This window comes from Carcharodon carcharias, chromosome 7 (genome assembly GCF_017639515.1).
Source record: "Carcharodon carcharias isolate sCarCar2 chromosome 7, sCarCar2.pri, whole genome shotgun sequence".
Taxonomy (NCBI): Eukaryota; Metazoa; Chordata; class Chondrichthyes; order Lamniformes; family Lamnidae; genus Carcharodon; species Carcharodon carcharias.
In genome coordinates this window covers 146,992,938-147,006,239 of record NC_054473.1, presented here as the reverse complement: position 1 = coordinate 147,006,239, position 13,302 = coordinate 146,992,938, and the positions used below count along the sequence as shown (strand labels likewise).

At 41.9% G+C, this 13,302-nt stretch overlaps 1 protein-coding gene across 2 annotated transcripts in view; it reads right to left on the bottom strand.

Moving 5' to 3' along the window:
- vps35 (VPS35 retromer complex component) overlaps positions 1-13,302 on the bottom strand; it is a 75,389-nt gene that overhangs the window by 37,675 nt on the left and 24,412 nt on the right. For both annotated transcript variants that reach the window (XM_041191472.1, XM_041191474.1), the window contains one exon: positions 12,450-12,533. In XM_041191472.1, the coding sequence (XP_041047406.1) occupies positions 12,450-12,533 (84 nt within the window). The remainder of the gene's footprint in view (positions 1-12,449; positions 12,534-13,302) is intronic.

The window sequence follows — 13,302 nt, the reverse complement described above, 5'->3', positions numbered from 1 at the left end:
CTGTCTCTGAGGCAATTTTGGATCCAACCTGCTGCCTCCCCTGTGAGATCTTACTTTCCTAACCAGTCTGCCATGTGGAACCTTGTCAAATGCCTTTCTGAAATCCATGTAGACAACATCCACTACCCTACCCTCATCAATCCTTATTAATTCCTCAAAAACTTCTATTCAATTAGTAAGACACAGTGTTCCCCCAACAAAACCATGCTGACTATCCCTGATCAATCTGTGACTAAGTGACAGTTTTCCTGTCTCAGAATTGATGCCAATAATTTGCCCACCATCGAATTCAGACTGACCAGCTTGTAATTTTCTGGCCTATCCCTCACATCCTTTTTAAATAAATGATACAATGCTCGCAGACCTCCAATCTTCTGGGACCTCACCTGTATCTATTGAGGATTGGAAAATGATCCTCAGAGCATCCACAATTTGCTAAGATAAAACCCAAATACTGCGGATGCTGGAAATCTGAAACAAAAATAGCTGGAAAAACTCAGCAGATCTGATAGCAGCTGCAGAGAGGAATACAGTTAACGTTTCGAGTCTATATGACTCTTCATCAGAACTAAGGATATATAAAATTTATATAGAGAAAATATAGAACTATATTTCCTTAGTACTGATGAAGAGTCATACGGACTCAAAACGTTAACTGTATTCTCCTCCACAGATGCTGTCAGACCTGCTGAGGTTTTCCAGCTATTTTTGTTTTTGATCCACTATTTGCTCTCTGGCTTCCTTCAACAGCCTGGGATATAATCCATCTGGCCCTGGTGATTTATCCACCTTCAAGAATGCCAATCCCTCCAGTACTTCCCCTCTCACTATACTTATTGCATCTAATATTTCACACTCCTCTAACTAAAATGTCTGTCAAACCTCTCATTAGTGAAGGCAGAGACAAATACTCATCGAGAACCCTGCCCTCATCCTCAGCATCAACCCACAAGTTACCATGTACATCTCTGATAGGCCCTACCTTTTCCTTAGTTACTCTCTTGCTCTTAAGGTACTGGTAAAACATCTTAGGGTTTTCTTTGATTTTATCTGCCACTATTTTTTCATATCCTCCCTTTGCTTTCCTAATTTCCATTTTTACTTCACACCTGTACTTTCTATACATCCCTAGTCTTTCTACTGTATTAATTCTTTTGTGGCTGTCATAAGCTTTCTTTTTCTGCTTTATCTTGGCCTGTATGCTTCTGGATAACCAGGGGGGTCTAGATTTGGCAGTACCACCCTTTTTCTTTGTGGGAACATGTCTACACTTTGCCTGTAGAATTTCACCTTTGAATGACCCCACTGATTTGACAGTTTTTCCTTCTAATAGCTGCATCCAGTCCATTCTTGCCAGCTCACAACTCAACCTTGTAAAATTTGTCTTCCCCCAATTTAGAATTTTTACTCCTGCTCTATCCTTGTCCTTTCCACAATGATGCTAAATCTAACAATATTATGGTCACTATCTCCAAAATGGTCCCCCACTGCTACTTTGTCTACATGCCCAGCTTAATTTCCTAAGACTAAATACAGAATTGCAACCCCTCTCATTGGGCTTGTTACGTGCAGGCTAAAAAAGTTCTCTTGAAAGCAGTTCAAGAATTTTGCGCCCTTTGTGTCCTTCACACTGTTCGTATCCCAATTAATATTAGGATAGTTGAAGTCCCCAACGATTACTGCCCTGTTGTGTTTGAACTCAGAAATCTGTCTACACATTTGCTCTTCTAACTCCCTTCCACCATTTGGGGGTCTATAGTACACTCCTAGCAGTGTGGCTGCTCCTTTTTTATTTCTGTGCTCAACGCATATGGCCTCATTTGGTGCTTCATTTAGTATATCATCCTTCCTCATAGCTGTAATGGATTCTTCAAACAATAATGCTGCACCCACTCTCCATCCTGCCCGAAAACTCTATATCCTGGGGGTGTTGACCTGCCAATTTTGCTCTTCCTTAAGCCAAGTTTCCATTATAGCAATGATATCATGCTGCCATGTGTCTGTACCCTCAGCTCAAATTGGCTTTATTTACTATGTTCTTTGCATTTACATATATACCTTTTAACACTGCCAAATTCCTGTGCTGTACACTTTTTAATCTGTGCTGCTTCTGTCTTTCAGAGTCACTCGTTAATTCTTATTCCTTTCGTGATGAACGTCAGGATCCCATTAAACTTTTGAGTTAATTATTATATGAAACCTCAAATTCCTTCACTCTTCTAGCACCCTACCCTTTCTTTTCCTATTTGATTATTCTTCTATCTTCAATTTGCATTGTAATAATACAGAAGCTGATTATTTGTTCCAAAAGGCCATTTCGATGTTTATGCTCCACACAAACCTCCTCCCCATCCTTATATACCTCCATCAACAACTCCTTCTATTCCTTCCATTTGCACACCTATTTTCCCCTTAAATGCATCTATACTAGTCACAACAACCAGTCCTTCTGGTGGAGAGTTCTACATCTTAATCACTGGGTAAAAACTTTTCTCCCTAATTATCTATTAGATTTACTACTATTGTATAGTTATAACTCCTAATTCTACTCTGCAATTAAAAAGAGAAACATCTTCCCTATGTCTATCTTATCCAATCCATTCATAATCTTAAAGGTCTTATCAGGTCACCCTTCAGCCTTCTTTTTTCTAGTCCCCAGTGTATTTAATCTTTCGTAATAGGTATAACCTTTCAGTTCAGGTATCATTCTAGCAAATATTTTTGTACTGTCGCGACTTTATAACATGGAGTCAAACTGTTCTCAGTACTCCAAGTGAGATCTAACCAAGGTTTTATATATGTTTAGCATGACCACTGCTTTTCAATTTTATCCCTCCAGAAATGAAGCCCACTGCATAGTTTGTTCTTTTTTTAAATACCTTTAACTTGTTGCATTACTTTGTGATTTGTGTATTTATACCCCGAGATCCTTCTGCTCCTCCATCCAATTTAGACATTTACTTTCCAAGGGATATCCACCATCTACAAGGCACAAGTTGGGAGTGTGATGGAATACTCTCCACTTGCCTGGATGAGTGCAGCTCCCACAACACAAGAAGCTTGACACCGTCCAGGACAAAGCAGCCCGCTTGATTGGGACAACATCCACTCCCTCCACCACCGATGCACAGTAGCAGCAGTGTGTACTATCTACAAGATGCACTGCAGGAATTCAACAGCACCCATGACCACTACCATCTAGAAGAACAAAGGCAGCAGATAGATCGGAACACCATCACCTGCAAGTTTCCCTCCAAGTCAGTCACCATCCTGACTTGGAATTATATCGCTGTTCCTTCACTGTCACTGGGTCAAAATCCTGGAATTCCCTTCCTAACAATGCTGTGGGTGTACCTATAATGCATGTACTACAGCAGTTCAAGGCGGCAGCTCACCACCACCCTTCTCAAGGGCATCTAGGATAGGATAATAAATGCTGGCCCAGGCAGCAAAGCCTACATCCTATGAATGAATAAAAAAAATGGCCTCTTCCTTTCACCCACTAAAATATGCCACTTCACACTCATATATACTGAAGTTGATTTGTCAATTACACTCCATTAGTTTATTAATGTCTTCCTGTAGTTTGTTACATTCCTCCTCTGCATAAACTACAACCCCAATTCCATGTCACACATTTTATATATTCTTTCACAGGATATGGGCTTCGCTGGTTAGGCCAGCATTTATTGCCCATCTCAAAGTGCCCTCGAGAAGGTGGTGGTGACCTGCCTTCTTGAACCACAGCAGTCCATGTGGTGTAGGAACACCTACAGTGCTGTTAGGGAGGGAATTCCAGGATTTTGGCCCAGTAACAGTGAAGGAATGGCAATATAGTTTCAAGTTAGGATGTGGGGGGCTTGGAAGGGAAATTGCAGGTGGTTGTGTTCCGTGCTTCTGCTGCCCTTGTCCTTCTATGTGGTAGAGGTCACGGGTTTGGAAGAGGCTATCGAAGGAGCCTTGTTGAGTTGCTGTAGTGCAATGTGTAGATGGTACACACTGTTGCCACTTTGCATCAGTGGTGGAGCAAGCAGATGTTGAAGGTAGTGAATAGGATGTCAATCAAGCAGGCAGCTTTGTCCTGAATGACATCTTGCTTCTCGAGTGTTGTTGGAGCTGCACTCATCCAGGCAAGTGGAGAGTATTCCATCACACTCCTGACCTGTGCCTTGTAAGTGATAGACAGGCTTTGGGAGTCAGGAGGTAGTTACTCTCCACAGAATTCCCAGCCTCTGAACTGCACTTACAACCACAGTATTTATATGGCTGGTCCAGTTCAGTTTCTGGTCAATGATAACCCCAGGTTGTTGATAGCAGGGGATTCAACAATGGTAATGCCATTTGAATGACAAGGGGAGATGGTTGGATCCTCTTGTTGGAGATGGCCATTGCCTGGCACTGGTGTGGTGCAAATGTTACTTGCCGCTTGCCAGCCCATGCCTAAATATTGTGCAGGTCTTTCTGCATATGGGCATGGACTGCTTCAGTACCTGTGGAGTCACAAATGGTGCACATTGTGGAATCATCAGCAAGCATCCCCACTTCTGACCTTATGGAGGGAAAGTCACCGATGAAGCAGCTGAAGACAATTGTGCCTAAGACAGACACTGCTCTGAGGAACTCTTGCAATGATGTCCTGGGAATGAGATGATGGATCTCCAACAGCTACAACTATCTTCCTTTGCGCTAAGTATGACTCCAACCAGTGGAGCATTCTCTCCCCACCCGTCCCTCCCGATTCCCAGTGACTCCTAATTTGCTGGGGCTCCTCAATGCCACACTCAGTCAAAAACCATCTTGATGTCTAGGGCAATCATTCTCACCTCACCAGTTCAGCTCTTTTATACATGTTTGGACTGAGGTCAGGAGCCAAGTAGCCCTGATGGAACCCAAACTGAGTATCAATGGGCAGGTTATTGCTGACTAAGTGCCCCTTGATAGCACTATCAACAACTCCTTCCATCACTTTGCTGATGATCGAAAGTAGACTGATGAGGCAGTAATTGGGCAGGTTGGATTTGTCCTGCTTCTTCTGGACAGGACAAATCTGGGGAATTTTCCACATTGCTGGCTAGATGCCAGTGTTGTCACCAAGCTGTTCCAGTGCAGTGAAGGGCGCAGCTAGTTCTGGAGCACAAATCTTCAGTACACTTGCTGGAATGTTGTCAGGGCCCACAGCCTTTGCAGTATCCGGTGCCTTCAGCTGTTTCCATATATTGCATGGAGTGAATCAAATTGGCTGAAGACCAGCATATGTGATGCTGGGGGTCCTCAGGAGGCTGAAATGGGTCATCCTGTGGAAAATTGTCCAGGTATGTCCTGTACAAAAAAAGCAGGACAAATCCAACCCTGCCAATTACTACCTCATCAGTCTACTCTCCATCATCAGTAAAATAATGGAAGGGGTCATCAACAATGCTATCAAGTGGCACTTGCTAAGCAATAACCTGTTCACTGACGCCAGATTGGGTTCCTCCAGGGCCACTCAGCTCCTGACCTCATTACAGCCTTGGTTCAAATATGGGCAAAAGAGCTGAACTCCCAAGGGGAGGAGTGTGTGACTGCCCTTGACATCAAGGCCTCATTTGACAGAGTGTGGCATCAAGCAGCCCTAGCAAAACTGGAGTCAATGGGAATCAGGGATAAAACTCTCCGCTGGTTGGAATCAAACCTAGCACAAAGAAAGATGGTTGTGTTTGTTGGAGGTCAGTCATCTCTGCTCCAAGACATCACTGCAGGAGTTCCTCAGAGTAGTGTCCTCGGCCTGACCATCTTCAGTTGCTGCAACAATGACCTTCCTTCCATCATAAGGTCAGAAGTGGAAATGTTCGCTGATGATTACACCATATTCAGCATCATTTGCGACTCCTCAGATACTGAAGCAGTCCATGTCCAAATGCAGCGAGACCAGGACAATATCCAGGTTTGGGCTGACAAGTGGCAAGTAACATACGCGCCACACAAGTGTCAGGCAATGATCTCCAACAAGAGAGCCCAACCATCGCCCCCTGATGTTCAATGGTATTACCATTACTGAATCCACCACTAACAACATCCTGGAGGTTACTATTGACCAGAAACTGAACTGGAATAGCCATATAAATACTGTGACTACAAGAGCAGGTCAGACGCTAGGATTCTTGTGGCAAGCAACCCACCTCCTGACTCCTCAAAGCCTGTCAACCATCTACAAGGCACAAGTCAGGTGTGATGGAATACTCTCCACTTGCCTGGATGAATGCAGCTCCTACAACACTCAAGAAGCTCGACACCGTCTAGGACAAAGCAGTCCACTTGATTGGCACAACATCCACAAACATCCACTCCCTCCACCACCGACATACGGTAGCAGCAGTGTGTACCATCTACAAGGTGTACTGCAGGGATTCACCACGGCTCCTGAGGCAGCACCTTCCAAACCCATGACCATTATCATCTAGAAGGACAAGGGCAGCAGATAGATGGGAACACCACCCCCTGGAAGTTCCCCTCTAAGTCACTCACCATCCTGACTTGGAAATATATTGCCGTTCCTTCACTGTGGCTGGGTCAAAATCCTGGAACTCCCTTCCTAACAGCACTACCTACACCACAGGGACTGCAGCAGTTCAAGGCAGCAGCTCATCACCACCTTCTGAAGGGCAACTAGGGATGGACAATAGGCCCGGCCAGCAAAGTCCATACCCTGGAGTGATTTTTTTTTTTTTAAATCCACTTGGCACTTCTGGCTGAAAATGATTGCAAATGCTTCAGCCTTGTCTTTTGCATTGATGTGCTGGGGATGGGGATATTTGTGGAGTGTCCTCCTCCAGTGAGTGGTTTAATTGTGCACCACCATTTATGACTGTATGTAGCAGGACTGAAGGCTTCAGTCTGATCCATTGCTTGTCTATAGCTTAGCTCCGTCTATCGCATGCATGCCAAACAGCAAAAAACAACAAGTAATATTGTGTTGCAGCTTCACTAGGTTGATATTTTATTTTTAGGTATGACTGGTGCTGCTCCTGGCATGCCCTCCTGCACTCTTCATTGAACCAATGTTGATCCCCTGGTTTGATGATAATGGTAGAACGGAGGATAAGGCAAGCCATGAGGCTAGATTGTGGTTGTATACAATTCTGCTGCTGATGGCCCACAGCGCCTCATGGACGCCCAGTTTTGAGTCGCGAATTGCTAGATCTATTTGAAACCTATCCCACGGTGGTAGTACCACACAACATGATAGAGGGCATGCTCAATGTAAAGACAGGGTTTCATCTCCACCGGCGACTGTGCAGTGGTCACTCCTACCAATAAGGTCATGGGCAGTTGGATCTGAGACATGCAGATTGGTCAGGACAAGCTCAAGTAGGTTTTTCCTTCTTGCTGGTTCCCTCACCACCTGCCAAAGACCCAGACTAGCAGCAATCTCTTTTAGTACTCAGCCAGCTCGATTAGTGGTGGTTTTATTGATGGACATTGAAGGTCCCCAACCAGAGTACATTCTGTGCCCCTGCAGCCTCAGTGCTTCCGTCAAGTGGTGTTCAACATGGGGGAGATGGAGAAGTACTGGTTCCTCCCCGAGGTGGGTTCTGTGGGGGTAGGCCATAGGTGGTAATCAGCGAGGATTTCCTTGACCATGTTTGAACTACTGATGCCAAGCGGCTTCATGGGGTCGAGAGTCGATGTTGAGAACTCTCAGAGCAACTCTCTCCTGACTGTATACCACTGTGCTGCCACCTCTGGTGGGTCTGTCCTACTCTCAGAATTATGCCTTACAGGCAATGTCAGGCTGTTGCTTGACGAGTCCAATTTTGGCACAAGCCCCCAGAAGTTAGTAAGGAGAACTGCGTAGAATTGACAGGGCTGGGTTTGCCGTTGTCATTTCCTGTGCATAGGTTGATACTCGGTTGATCCATCCGGTTTCATTCCATTTTGCAGACTTTGTAGCAGTTTTGATACAAATGAGTGGCTTGCTAGGCTATTTCAGAGGGCACTTAAGAGTCAACCACATTGTTTGGTCTGGAGTCACATGTAGGCCAGACCAGGTAAGGACATTAGTCAAACAGATGGATTTTAACGACAATGGTTTCATGGTCACTCTTACCAACATTAGCTTCATAATTTCAGATTTATTAGCTGCATTTAAAATTCCATCAGCTACCATGGGGTGATTCAAACCACTGTTGTCCCCAGAGCATTACCCTGGGCCTCTGGATTGCTTGTCCGGTGATCTTACCACTGCACCACTGCCTGCCTGCCTAAAAAGCTAAAAAAAAGTTTTTAAAATTGTACTTCTGCTGCTTGAGTGCAAATCACTTGTAATTGGTAAATGATCATAATTCCAGCATCAAGTACTCTGCAGACACTAGTTTTTGGAAGACCAGTTCCCAACTTTTTCCAATAGGAGTAACTACCTTTAACCCTTACTCTCTATTTTGTAGCAATCTGCTATTCATTCTGCTGCCTGTCCCCTGAATCCACTCACTCTGACCTTAAGTCATGAGCCTACTATGGAGTACCTTATTAAAAGTATTTTAGAAGTCTAAATATATTAGAACTTACATTTATGTAGCACCTTTAATGTAATGAAATATCCCAAAGTGCTGTACAGGAGCATTGTAAAGCAAAATATGACACCAAGCCACACATGGCAATATTAGGTCAGGTGACTGAAAGTTTGGTCAAAAAGGTGGATTTTAGAAGTGCCTTAAAGGAAGGATGCAAAGTAAAGAGATGGAGAGGTGTAGGGGGAGAAATCCAGAGATTAGGGCCAAGGTAACTGTGGGCACAGATACCAAACAGAGTGCAGTATTGGGAATGTACAAGAGGGTAGAATTAAACAAGGGCAGATGTCTCAGAGGGTTGGGTGATTGGAGATTACAGAGATAGAGAGGAGCAAAGCCATGGAGGGACTGGAAAACAAGGATGAGAATTTTAAAAATCAAGACATTGTTTGACTGGGCACCAACGTAGGGCAGCGAGCAGAGGGTGATAGGGGAATGGGACTTTGCTGGGAGTTAAGACATGGGCAGCAGAGTTTTGGATGACAAGTTTAAAGAGGGTAGAATTTTGGAGATGAGCCAGGAGAGCATTGGAATAGTCGAGTCTAGAGGTAACAAAGGTATGGATGAGGGCTTCAGCAGGAGATGAGCCAAGACAGGGGTGAATTCAAGCAATGTTATGGAGGTGGAACTAAGTGGCCTTAGTGGTAGCACAAATATGAAATCGGAAGCTCATTTCAGGATCAAATGTGACACCAAAGTTGAAAATAGACTGACTTAACTCAGACCATTGCCTGGGAGATAAATGGAGTCAGTAGCTAGAAAATAGAGTTTGGTGTGGGGACCAGTGGTTTCAGTCTTCCCAATAATTAATTGGAGGAAGCTTCTGCCCATCCAGTATCAAATGTCAAATAAGCTGTCTAATAATTTAGCAACAGTGGAGTTAGAGACTGGCGGTGGTGGTGAAGTAGAGCTGATGTCGTCAGCATACATGTGAAAATTAACACTGTACCTTATGAAAAATAGGAGGCAGCTAAGGATAGATCATTATGGGACAACAGAGGTAATGTATTTTTGATCAGTAAGAGAAGCCACTGCAAGTGATCCTTAGGTTATGATTAGATAGAAAAAAATGGAATCAGGTGAGAGCAGTCCCGCCCAGCTGCGTCTGCTACATTACCCTTATCTACAGTGTTACTTCTTCAGGTAATTCAATAAGGCACGTCAAGTATGATCTTTCCTCTTGAAATTCCCGTTGACTGTTCGCAATTATATTTTTAGTTTCTCAATGCTTTTGGTTAAATCTTTGTGTAAGGATTCCTTTTATGCAAGGATATCTTTTCTACCGTTGACGTTAAGCTAATTGGTCCATAATTCTATAGACTGTTTAAATGCCTTCTTAAATATACAAATTACATCAGCTGTCTTCCACTAATTCTTTTTCTAAAGAATTTTTATACATCTCTTCCCTCAACTTATTTTAGTATGCACAGTTTAGTTTACAAATTCTTTTTCCTCTTTTTATCTTAAATGCCTTTTTAAAAATGTCTTCTAATGTAATGTAATACCCACCATGTTAGCCTCTGTGTTAAATACCAAGGCAAAGTCATCATTCCATATTTCTGCCATTTCACTGTCATTATCTGAGAGTTTGTCCTGTGCATCTCTTAGTGACCATATCCCTATCTTATTTTTGTTATTCATGTCTCTGTAGAATGCTTTACAATTTCTTTTTTACATTGGACAATTTAATTTTGCTGTGTCTCTTCGCCTTCCTAATCACTAACTTCTTTTCTGATCTCTTTACATTGCCTTTTATTTCTGCCATGTTGTCTCCATACTTAGTAGATATTTTTTGCTTTACTTTCAATTTTGCTCATCTGCATTCATCCATGGTATGTCATTACTGATCAGTTTGTTCTTGCAACATTAGCAAGAAGAATATCTCCTGCACTCTCCTGATTACTGTTTTACATTTGCCCCTGCTCTTTTATTTCTGTCAGCAAATCTTTCCAATTTATTTCCCCTAGTTCCATTCTCATCCTTTAAAATCGCATTTGGCCTTTGTCTTTTATCCTTTGCAATCTTTACCTTAAATCTTATTCACCACTGCCTCGATGTTACACTACGCTTATTGCTCTTATCTGTTCTAGTTCATTTCTCATTATCAGCATTGCACTTTTTACATATTGGTTAAGCAATGCTGTACATATTGTATAATTCTCATTTCCTGTATCTTTTCCGCCATCTCATGCAAGCTCATTTGGGAATAGTTAAAATCCCCATTGATTAATAGTCTATGTTCTTTATTCATTTCATATTTTTGCTTACATAGGCTGCGTGATTGCGATAGTGTTTTCTCATCCACCTGTTAGTGTGACTGATCCCTTATCATTTCTGGATTCTGTTTCTAATGTTTTGTTAGCTAATGTCTTTTTTTCTATTGCCATTGTTATTTCTAACTAGTATAGCTAACCCTCTCTCCTTCTTCCACATCCTTCCTGATATAGTAAAAAACTGTAAAAATTTAATTGCTACTCCTATAACTATGTAGTCACTTTTCGGCTATTCCTCTTACACATGATTCCTTGCTATGAATTATGGCCTCCAGCTCTCCAGTTTTATTTTGTTTGCTGTATGTATTTCTGTAAAGGCAGTCCAATTAGTCGTTAATAGTTGTCTCTTTTCCTTTATTTTTAAACAGTGTTTTCATACTTCTGCTATTTAACTGCATATATTTCCCGGCTATTTATTACCCCTGGCCTTTACTCTCATCTCCTATCTTTTCATCTTTAGATGTTATTCTCACCAGAACCGTCCAATCTATGTTACTCATTTCCAAGTTTCCAAAATGTACTACTTCACACTGTTTCATTAAAAGGACACCTGCCATCATTCTACCCAATCACTTCAGTTGTGCCAATTTCTGCTCTTTGCAAGTCACTATACCACCCAGCTCTTCATCTTCAAATAAATAAATAATAAGATAAAAACAAAAAAACTGCGGATGCTGGAAATCCAAAACAAAAACAGAATTACCTGGAAAAACTCAGCAGGTCTGGCAGCATCGGTGGAGAAGAAAAGAGTTGACGTTTCGAGTCCTCATCTTCAAATATGGATATATTCCCAAATATGGTTAATTTATTATTTCCGTAAGTACTGAGTCAAAAAAATGCTTAAGCTTTACTTGTCCCTCCCACAGCTTAGTCAACTACAACTAATTAACACTTCACAAATTGAAAAGAAGTGTTGGCTTTTGCTGATCCCTTTTTGTTTCTCAGCAACCTTCAAACAAAAACATTTAACTCATTCCTGAATTCCCGCTCAGACCAGCTCCTTCTTTAGGCTAATCTTACTGCTACTTATCATTGTTTTAGTTACATCTCAAGAGCTTACTTCTTTGTAAACTTGTTCAGGTGCAGTACGAGAGAAACAGTGCCTTCATTCTATTAGCATATTGTCACTTCTTTTTAGACCTGACATTTCAAGTGACCAGGTTTATCCAGATGCACTTCAGTAAATGCATGTTCATGTTCAAGTTCAAATACAGCATGGCTAAGCCGCTGAGGCAGTTGGTTAGGTTCATGCAGCACATTTGCGAGGTCAGCACCTGTGATTAATATAACTTTTGAAGAAGCCATACACATGATAATACCCAGCACAATCAATTTATTCCCAACAATATATTGCTTCTCCCAATAAATATGGCACTCTCCCAAATCTCCGATTGAGGGCTTGGGGGCGGGGGGGGTGGGGATGAAAGGATAGCTTGTTCCCTACCCAATTCTTCAACAAAACTTCCTTGCTACAAATAATATTTGATTTCAAGCCAATAACTAAACAGACAAGAATTGTGCTTCATTAATTTTAAAATCAAATCATCTTAAAATTTGCTTTTATTAAAATAAAAGTCAACTCACTGTTTGCAAAACAAACATCTACAGACTAAAATAAACAGAACTTTACCTGAATTATACATTCCATGAGATACTCTTGAGCCAAGCCATCCCTGCAGTTTACAACCTGCTCCAATATTCCAGTTAACACAATCTAAGGGAAAAAAAATGAAAATTCGGAGAATCAGTTGGGAGCACTCTCTGGGCAAAGGTTGTGAGCTTGAGCCTAACTAGACTTTTCAGGTCAATCCAGACAGACACACCATCGCATAAAGGAAATGCTGCATCAGAGATAAGTGAAATGTTAAACTGAGAGCATGCCTGTTCTGGTAGAAGTTGTTCTAATGCTCTGAAAAATATCGCTCCCTCAATCATTAAACAGTCCTGCTTTTGGTGGCAATTTTTTTTGTGGCACGCAAAATGGCTACCATATTTTCTTACATAAGTCACTGTGCTTCTACATAATACATCATGTGAAACTCTTCAGGACATTTTAGAGACGTAAAAAGACAGTAATGTGCTATATAATTTTAAATCTTACTGAAATAATAACCACTGCTCTAGTGATCCTCTTCCTTTAACCACATTTCCTCAAAGTCCCAATTGTACATCAGCAAAAATTAAAGTTCAAATGGATTTCATTTGACATTTCTCAAACTGCTTCCCCAAATCAAACAACACATTGCAGGTTGAAAGACATTGATACAATAGCAAAACACCAACACTTAAAAAGCGGCACCATTAGTCTGAGACTACGAAGTGGAGTTTTGTATCTTCATGGAGGCAGAAACCAGCTCAGAAAATGCAGAACGTAGTTCTGTTTTTGCAAGAAAACCATTTTCCATGCCTTCCCAACCCCATACCATTTTCGCATGCCTTTTCATGGGTTAGGAAGGCCTTGGGTGGAAAATGCACACGCACCT